The sequence below is a fragment of the Oncorhynchus kisutch genome, linkage group LG5 (assembly GCF_002021735.2).
Source record: "Oncorhynchus kisutch isolate 150728-3 linkage group LG5, Okis_V2, whole genome shotgun sequence".
Lineage (NCBI taxonomy): Eukaryota > Metazoa > Chordata > Actinopteri > Salmoniformes > Salmonidae > Oncorhynchus > Oncorhynchus kisutch.
This window is the reverse complement of record NC_034178.2, coordinates 9,263,653-9,273,301: the sequence shown is the minus strand read 5'-3', so window position 1 is coordinate 9,273,301 and position 9,649 is coordinate 9,263,653. Positions and strand designations below refer to the sequence as shown.

Genomic DNA, 9,649 nt, shown 5'->3' with positions numbered 1-9,649 from the left:
ATAGAAATGGAAACAGAAGTCAGGTAGGGACTAGAACCCGACACACTGAGCCTCTGTCACCCACAAACATCTGCCTGCACTTCTGGAAACAAGAACTCTGCTTCTGTGAAATCCACGAGTCGTGGTGTTGGCATTCTGATGCTCAGGTTTATACACCAGTTTGAGGTCTGAGGGCTGTATCCTGTCTAGGTGTCTGAGAGATTGTGAGCGCTCATTGTCACATATTGACATGCTTTCATCTATTCCAGGAAGGCCATGCGAACAACCGCAAGTCAGAGACAAAGTAAAAGCACTTGATTTTGATGTTTGAATGATTTGAATAGTAGTTGGCCTGTACTGCTGAACATACTGTACATGCATTTCCTGCATTGCATCTCCTAAAGTGAATCATTTCAAAATGAGGTTATTATCTTGCACTGTAGTTCTTGGAGAAAGATGTATTCATTATAGTATTAGATATTTGCGTAATACTATAATCTGTGCCAATTAGCCAATATTATAGAGAGCTTTTGACATGTTCTACTTGCTTGTGTGAGAGGAAGAGAGAGTCTCTGCAATTATGGGATTTTTATCCCATCCTCACTCTGAAACCCTGTCTGTAGGGCCTTTGGGTAGAGCTGAAAGATCGTCCAGACAGGAACGGTGCATGGTAATAGCTTGAGATACGATTGAAAAGAGCTTGCTGGTGCCACGGGAAAGACTTACAGATGGGGCTAGTGAAGTGTTTCGCTAAATTTGCCGCATTCAACCACTGCTCCTCCCGCGACCACTCTGAAAATGTCTCATTCCCTCTCTCCCATTTAACATGGTTCATATTTAAATTCTGGAATATAATCCTTTTCTCCCAGCTTCGAAATACAGGATGTTTATGTGAAGTGGACATTTGAAGTGAGGACTGGTAGAAAGTATATATGACTACAGACAGGGCTTAGATACCTACCCCTTCCCCAACTCCCACAGTACCCTGCCTATTTGGTGAGCTCTCTCGCACTCCTTTGTGTGTGTGCGTGAGTGTGTGTCTCCCTACTCTCTCTGTCTCTCTTCTTACCCTCTCTCTCTCTGTGCTCTTTCCCCACATAGCTGTTTGATTGCTTAAGCCCAGTGGTCAGACAATGGGGGTATAAAGAATGTCTGCTTCCTTCCTTCCTTCCTGTTGAGTGTTCTGCCTTGGTGAGCAGATTCAATAGCACTCCGCTTCACAGCAACGCTGGAGCGCGGGGGCCTGGCTACAACCAACAAAGAGCCATTCTGGGGCCCGCTCCAATCGCTGCCTCTGCCAAGTCACTGGCTGCAATGAGGGACACGCACACGAACCCTCTCTCTCTATATCTCTCTCTCTCTCTTTTTTTGGATGAGTGAGCAACCGATCTGTGTTTTTCAGTGCATGTTAAGGAGGAAGTGGTGGGAGTGGAGGGGTATTGTGGTAAATGTAGGTTTCCTAGGGAAAATTGTAGTTTGTCAGGTTTTTATCATCAGAACATGACATCATGGCTATTCGGTTCAGAGGAGTGGTGATGACACACCACAAACAGTATATGAAGTATTCCTGAGATTCTAGGACCATGAAAATATGGGGGATATAATTTTCCATCCTCTAATCATTGTTCGTCGCTGAAAAAAAGTAGTCTGCTATATTTAATAGAGTCATGTAACAGTGAAAGGGAAACATCCAGGATGTTTGATCCTGTATTCAGGTTAACCCAACTCTTCTTCATCTGACCCACTCATCATCCCCAATATGCAAGTTCCATATTCCACACCATCATGAACTCCTCATGCACCCAGAATGGCGCCTTTTCAAAAGGGTGTCAGTTTTCAACCTTCCCTCCCAGTACTGCTTTTGTAGCTGGTGAACCCATAACATGTTGACGACTGGTGTCCCTTGCCTGCAACCAGAAATGCTTGTGCACGTTCAGAGACACACGCACGCGCTCTCTCTCTCTCTCTCTCTCTCTCTCTCTCTCTCTCTCTCTCTCTCTCTCTCAATGAAACCCCCAAAATGTTGCTCTGAGAATACCAAGTAGGGGCAGGTAGTTGAGAGGGGCTTAGAGAGCCAAAATAGTAGAGGCCATAGAAAATAGGATGAATACATGAGGCTGAATGCAGGGTAAACTGTTAGCCCTTTGTCATTTAAAGTGATGTCTTTAACCCTTTGCGGGCCTTCCTCCCAACCACCCCCAACCGCCTTTTCCCTCTATTCTCTATCCAACCATTAAGACAATAGTGGCAAGGGGAAGCCTTGCCAAACGGTGACATTAAAAACCCCATGCACTCCGATGGGAGTTTTTTCCCCCCCGCCGCTGATTAAATGGGGGAAAGGGGATAATTATATGAAAGGGGGAGGTGAGACGAACTGTCATTCAAGCTCCGAGACGAATAACAAACAAGTGCGTGCAGGTCAGACTGGGCTTGTCAATCAACGTTCGCCATGCATACCGTGTTCCAAACATGTCCGCGTGTTCTTCAACCGGTGACAGGGCTTATGTTTTAAACAGCTAGCCTAGAGGAACACTCCATACCAGAGGAATTCCTGGCAAAACCATTGATAATACAACAGAGCAAATGTTATCTTGGTTCCTTTTCTTCTCTATGGGTAAGGCCATCTGCTGCTTGTTCACAAGGAACACGTACATTTAAGATATTCACGTTGTAAGACTTCTCGTCAACATGAATGAACCCCTTGTTTTCTTATGACATCATAATTATCCTGACTAAATAACAGGCACACAACATAGTATAAGCCTTATAATAAGATAAGGGCTTGTACCTGGTTATAACAAGTAATGAAGTGTTATACCTGTCAGCTTTAGACTGAGGGAGCACTTGTGATACAATTTTTATTTTACCTTTATTTAACTAGGCAAGTCAGTTAAGAACAAATTCTTATTTTCAATGACAGCCTAGGGACAGTGGGTTAAGTGCCTGTTCATGGGCAGAACGACAGATTTATACCTTGTCAGCTCGGGGATTTGAACTTGCAACCTTCCGGTTACTAGTCCAACGCTCTAACCACTAGGCTACCCTGCCGCATGAATGAAAGGACAACCAAATAATGTGTTCCCACAGCTACAAACGATGGTCCTCCCAATGCAGAGCAACAGTTCACAGACCCAGTTAAATGATCCAACGAAAGCCAGATGTTTCCCTTGGAGGTGAACTCGTTCAGTGTGGCTCTTTCCTTATTTCATAGCTCTAATCAGTTTGGGGAAATGATACAGTCTAGTCTGGCTGTCCAAAATAGGAAATTGGAATCAAGAACAGTGTAGTGGTTTGGAGTTTGACTAAGAAGTGAAAATGTCTGCGTTTTGTTAGTTATGGTAAACTAGATTATTTCCAACAATCTCTCTTGGTTAAAGATAATGCAGTTACTAAAGTTAGTTCATTCGGAAAGTATTCAGACTTCTACACTTTTTCCACATTTTGTTTTTGTCCCACATTAATCTACACACAATACCCTATAATGACAAAGCAAAAACTGTTTTTTAGAAATGTTTGCAAATAAGAAAATAACTGAAATATCACATTTACATAAGTACTCTTTATTGCGACAAATGATGGAAAACAGTTTTTAGAATACATTATGATCATTTTTAAGGTACGTAATGGCATCACGTAACTATAAAGCTCCACTCCACATTTAATTCTAAACGCTTACTGCTTGCGAAATACATTTTTCAACAATAAAAAAAAAATCATGTTTCTTTGCATGACAAGGATTGTTCTGATTTTCAAGAATGCATTAATTGCTTTGCCTTGCTTTTCTGGTTGGCTGCATGCAAATTTCACCATCCAATTATATGGCAAATATTAGTCAATTATTGCATTCTATCAAGGCTTTCGCAGGCTACCTGAGATATGAAACTGATAGGTGGGAGGGTATAGACTGTCGCCAATTTATTGGGCCTAATGCGCAATTTACCTAAATGGAAACAGTTCAACCAATTTATTAATTCGACACTAGGTTTTTGGCGAAAAAGTGTTTTTTAGGTGATATGTCATTAAGCCCAGCTAGTTCAAGATAGTTCAATGGAAACACGCCGTAGCATGCAATAGTCACATTTATTTTCTTGGCAAACTGTAAATGTCGACTAAAAAAAATAAAATCACTGGACAAGTTAATGGAAACATAGCTAGTGATGCTACTTGGTCAAGTGAGAAATCCTCATTCTTGGTCTCTAAAGTTTTGAGTTTGAAGCTGTGGAACATGTGGCTGTGTGTTCCTCCCTACCATCTGGCACACAGGAAACACAGATGGGTTAGTGAGTTACTGCTCTGCTCTAACCCCCTAGCTACATACCTCAGAAGAAGAGGCTAATCAGACTTCTCTCAAACATTCTACTGAACTAAAGTGAGTAGATGGGTGGGAGATCTTGAGTTTAGTCAACATTCTCCTCTCCTACATGAAGATACATAAATGAGTTCTGATTCAAATCCATATAGCCTTATTGTTCTGTTTTTTAATCCATCTAGAACTGAAAAGTCTAAATGTAAAGTGTCAGTTTCTCTGACTCTGACAGTGTAACATGTTGGGTTATTACATAGATTCCAAAGGATTGGTTCTGGGCAGTGAAGCCATAAGGTCAAACAGGCAAAGTGTCCATTGGAATACCAGTCCCCGCCGAGACAATTCCAAGACAATAACAGATAGTGTCCCAATCTGATATCATAAAACATTACCCTGACAAGAGCTTGAAGATACTGGGCATGCACACACAAAAACTGACAAAAACAGCAGGGTTTTAATTTCAAACGTTAATATATTTTTCTATTTCATAGTGAACATATGCATCCAATTTGACACCCTAGTCACCCTAACTTGCAACAACATCAGAGTACTTGAACAGGCTGATGTTTCTTAAGATGCTTCTCAAAATAAATATTTTCTTTATAAAATAATAAAACTTCAAATAAATATTCTTACCACTAAACAATGTTGAAAATAGAAAATAAAGATTTTCTTATAGGGTCACTGTACAATTTACAAGTAGAGTTGAAGGGATAAGATGTGTAAATGTCCTTCTCTTGTAAGGCAAACATCAAAAATGATTGATATGCATTTCCATGAATGTACAACATTAAACATTGTATTACATAATATATATGGATCTATCATCAAGGTGCCTCTGGTTTGGCAGAATGCTTTTCACAGTTGAAATATTATATATACAAAAATAAAACATCTCTGAGGAGGTCATTTGCTAATTTACATACTTTTGCGATTACTATTCACAAACAAGTTAGTCAGGAGAGTCTGTCCAGAGCATATCAGTTGTATTAAATGTCAAAAGGGCTAACATTCTGGACTTCGATTAAAACAATACAAAATCAGGGCACTTGGTGATCAAGCAGCCAGTATTAACAACCATAGCTGAAAACAAACGACACAAACCACGTCAAACAGCTCAGCTTAGCCAATCCCCCAATCAACTTCTGACTACTGGGCCAAAACGTGATGAGGTGATCGTTTCAGTCGCCCAAAGATGTCAAACCCCCATCAATTCTCCACAACACCCAAGGTACCTTCCCTTTACGTTGGCTTACAGTCAACGCTCTTACAGTGGACAACGTTAGTGTTCTTACACCGGCACCCCGGTCGCTTGACACGGTCATAGCAGCTCTGGCACGCGGCGAGACACCCTTTAGCTGGGAGGTAGCACAGGAGACAGGGTAGGAACAGGGAAAGGAGGCCCATGGCCGACCAGCGCACGCAGCAGTGCGACTGGCTGCAGGAGAAGGGCTTGTCGGCGCATGTATCCTCATCGTCACTGGAGCAGTGATAGAACAGGCCCTTGACGCAGCACACGCAAGTCCCGTAGTCCACCGCGTTCTGCGCCGAGCATACGCACCGTCGGCCGCACATCCAGCAGGAGGGCAGGGCACGCGGGCACATGCACTCCTGGCACTTGCACCGGCCACAGTCCTCACAGCGGTAGGCGTGTTTACCCAGCAGCCCCTCCCTAACGGCAGGGGCACCGCAACCGGGCACCGTGACCACCACAGCCCCTCCAGCCATACTCCCCAGAGGCTTCAATTCCTCCTGTTTAAGCTCCACACCTATGGGCTGGGTCCTGATTATCTGTTCGCTAATCTCCGGGCTATTCAGGAGCCTCTGCACGGAAGACGTGCTGCCTGTACTGGTCCTCGGGCTGTTTCTGGAGCCCTCTGTGCTAGAAGAAAGAGATGGGGCATCCATAAGGGGGACTGTGGAGTGTGTGGGCTGGGGATGTTGTTGAAGTTGGGGGAGTAAGTTCCTCTGGTTGGGCCTGGGGTCCTGGGGCTCCAGTTGCTCGTTGGTCTCCAGGCCTAGGTCGTTCTTCTGCTGGGTGGGCAACGAGCCAGGGGGCCTAGGGACCACAATGGGTCCCACCGTTGGTCCCTCTGTGTACTCATTACTGCTCCCGGTGATCCTGATCTGGTCCAGCGAGAGCACAGGGGCCTGCTGGCTGGGGTTTACCCCAGGATCGGGCTGCCCTTCCTGGGCATGGTGAGGCCGGTGTAGCCTCCCGCTGTCACGCAGAGCACGCAGCAAGCCGGCCGACCCTCCGCCACCACTGCCATTTTGAGTACTGGTCTCCATCTTGGCTCTGAAGAAGGACCCCTCCGGCTGGCATTGAACACATCTGAAGTCCTGGAGAGAAAGACAGGCAAATATATATATATATGAGACGACAAGGTGACATTTGAGTAGAAACGACCCTATGTAAATCATAACTGATGATACAACTGTGTGGGCAAATACATACGATATGCAAATCTCAACTCTACAGACGCCACTGAAATTTGCATTGAAGAGATAAAGGTTTGGCAACATGGGTTGTCTAGCTACCGACTGGAGTTGTTTTGCTTGACAAATATATCAACACCTTACATTAGGAATTACTGTTCCAATGTAAAAGTGTAAGCATATGCCCAATTTCAATTCCAATCATATCCCCTAACCCTAGGCACTTTCTGTTTGGTGTTAAAAGGATGGGATAGGTAACAACAACCAAATATATACCTAACAGTACCTCTAAGGCAACATTTCACCATTTGTTTACCATTTCACATGATAGGAGAAGAAAAAGAAAGATTTAACATAATGAAACAGTCAGTGGATTGATCATGTTTCTGTACGTTGGGAAATTGACAGTAGGCATGTTAAGCCACTCTGATTGGAGGATTTAGGTACATACCGACTATTTCCATTACATGAGATATAAACAGGGAATATAAAGAGCATGCAAGGAAGAGAACAGGAGCCAATGCTGAGACAGGCCTAGTCTACAACTTCAACAAAAGTTGAGGCACTCAAACATGTCATCATGCACATACTGTGTATCAAAACTTGCATCCTCACATGTCCCATAACTAGAAGTTAGAGACTTTAGATGTGCTGCCACCATTTCCAAATGAGTGAAAAACAAATGATTGCTAGTTTCGAGGGACTCATAGTTGAACATTTCTAAAGATTGTTTTATTTCACTCTGGAGGCAATTATTAGCCTAATAAATCATGGTGTGCATGACGCGCGCGTGTGTGTGTGTGTGAGGCAGCGGATGAGCCCAACTATCATGACATTTGAGATGGGCATTTGATAGGCAAATGGCCTGGCGAGTCAGAAGAGTAAAAACCCTAATTTCCTATTATGAAATAGCCTAACATAAACACCAATAGCCCCACCCAAACATCAATACAAAAATATTGACTTTTATCATTCCACGTTTCTTCTATAATGTAAGAGAGCCCTCTATTTTTGTTCTGAATATAAAACAAAAACCATGTTAAACTGCGCTCAATCTGTTTTCATGTGTAGGCTACCGTTCACAGATTTGTATTTACTTAATCGATTTAGTCAAAATGTATTTTCTACTGACAGGCTATCCATTTTTGAATAAGAGGGTGATGTCTAGAACATTAATCAGAAGGGGGGAACTAAAACCCTACTTTTTAGAGCAAGGAGCTGTAGGCCTATTCAGATAAGAAAATGCTGGCATTGCACGGGGAAGGTTGGAGAGGATGGGGAAAGTCAATGCGGTTCGGCAGTTGGAACTCCCGAGTCCGAGAGCATGCACAATGCAGAATTGTTAAGGCTACTCTTATGTTACAACTTTTAAACATTGTTGTTGAAATAGTACAAACTTGTTTTCACGAACTCACCGTGTTCGCACCACTTCAGCCCCGTTTGTTGTATTAAATTCCTAAATCTGAAAGTGTATTCCTACTTAAATTAATCGGTAAACCCATCCACACGATCCAGTGCAACGATAAAGTAGCTACAAACAATATTTCCAGATTCCAATTTTAAGAGATCAAAAACATAGCCACTGCGAGAGTACCCGAGGCGAAATACTGCCAAAAACGAATCAATCACTAAGGGCTTGCTGGCTCTCCACTTTTTTAGTAAATTAGAAAAGTGAAAATGCGCACTCGATACTTTTGAATCCGTTGAGCTTGTTGCACTCCGACGTAAGCTGGAGTTCGAAAAAAATACTCGCTGTAATTGTTGAATGTTTGGCTGCCTTACACGCCGAGGTGCTTTCAAGTTTTTCTCGTCTTGTTTTTTCCTCTTTCCGGAGAAGAGGTCGGGTTTATGCTGTAAATGGCGTCATATGGAAGTGAGGGAGGACAAAGCAGTTGCTGTTTCAGAGGATATCTTGTATCCGGTCCCAGCTCATTGGCTGTAGCTACAGGGCTCGCATTCACACCCTTGTGCTATCAAACTGTTCCCAACTGCAAAGGGACGGGCCACATTCCCAGTGACAAAACTTCAGGCATTGCAAAACGTTCTAACATAGCCTAGACTACGTTAATTGAAGGAATATCAGGTCTGCAGCTTGATAGGCAGCATTTGTTCAAATCGTGTGTAGTAGCACTGAATCCAGTTCTAAAAGTATACTTTCTTGCAAAACAATATACTATATTTTCCTGTTTCCAATGGTTATTGCAATTGAAACTATTGATAATAGAGAAGATGTAGGGTAGGCTATTATCAATCTATTTTAATATGCTTATTACTGTGCTATTGTCAGAGGAGAGGACCATATAGGTTGTAAGAAAAGCCCCGGTTTTAACTTGGGCCATTTGCAGAAGTTGTAATTGGACAGCAATTTCAGCTGAAGAATAGTAAAGCAAATGAGGAGGTGATTATGCATGTAGGGTGGAATTCGATGGTGTGAGTAGGCCATTTCTGAATGAGGCAACATGGAAGGGCATCATACATTTCCAAAGGCACTCTCTTGAACTCTCAAATGCCTTGTAAATGTTTCAGCTGTATCAAAGCATGGGAGATACAGGAAGCAAATCTACGTCAGAGAGGGAAAAGCATGGGAAGTGGCAGTCAGATCATGATGCAGTACTTGTTTCCCTACATTCTAGTTTGTTATGTCAATGATTTACTGGAATTAAGAACCTGGTAATGTACACAATGTTGGTGTTGATTGTACCTCTATGACTGTGTTTAGACCTTGTTTACCTCCATTTTTGGGTGTATTAAATTTACAACGGACATTCACTTTAGGCTGCATTTTATATTATCCATCTCAATTTGTGATTATGTGAAAAGTAGTGCCCTCTTGTGGAATTACAGATGAACAGGACACTACTTGTTTCTGCAGGAACACCCTTCAGATTATAATTTTCTTGTTCAACTACATTGAACCTATACAGC

At 42.7% G+C, this 9,649-nt stretch overlaps 1 protein-coding gene across 1 annotated transcript; it reads right to left on the bottom strand.

Moving 5' to 3' along the window:
* Nucleotides 1–3,518: 3,518 nt before the first annotated feature.
* LOC109890608 (protein sprouty homolog 2) lies at nt 3,519–8,663 on the bottom strand. Its single transcript, XM_020482552.2, has 2 exons — nt 8,140–8,663; nt 3,519–6,628 (listed from the first exon to the last, which is right to left on the bottom strand). Exon 2 carries the CDS (start codon nt 6,575–6,577, stop codon nt 5,528–5,530), a length of 1,050 nt encoding a protein of 349 aa, XP_020338141.1. The 5' UTR covers nt 6,578–6,628; nt 8,140–8,663; the 3' UTR covers nt 3,519–5,527.
* Nucleotides 8,664–9,649: the final 986 nt, after the last annotated feature.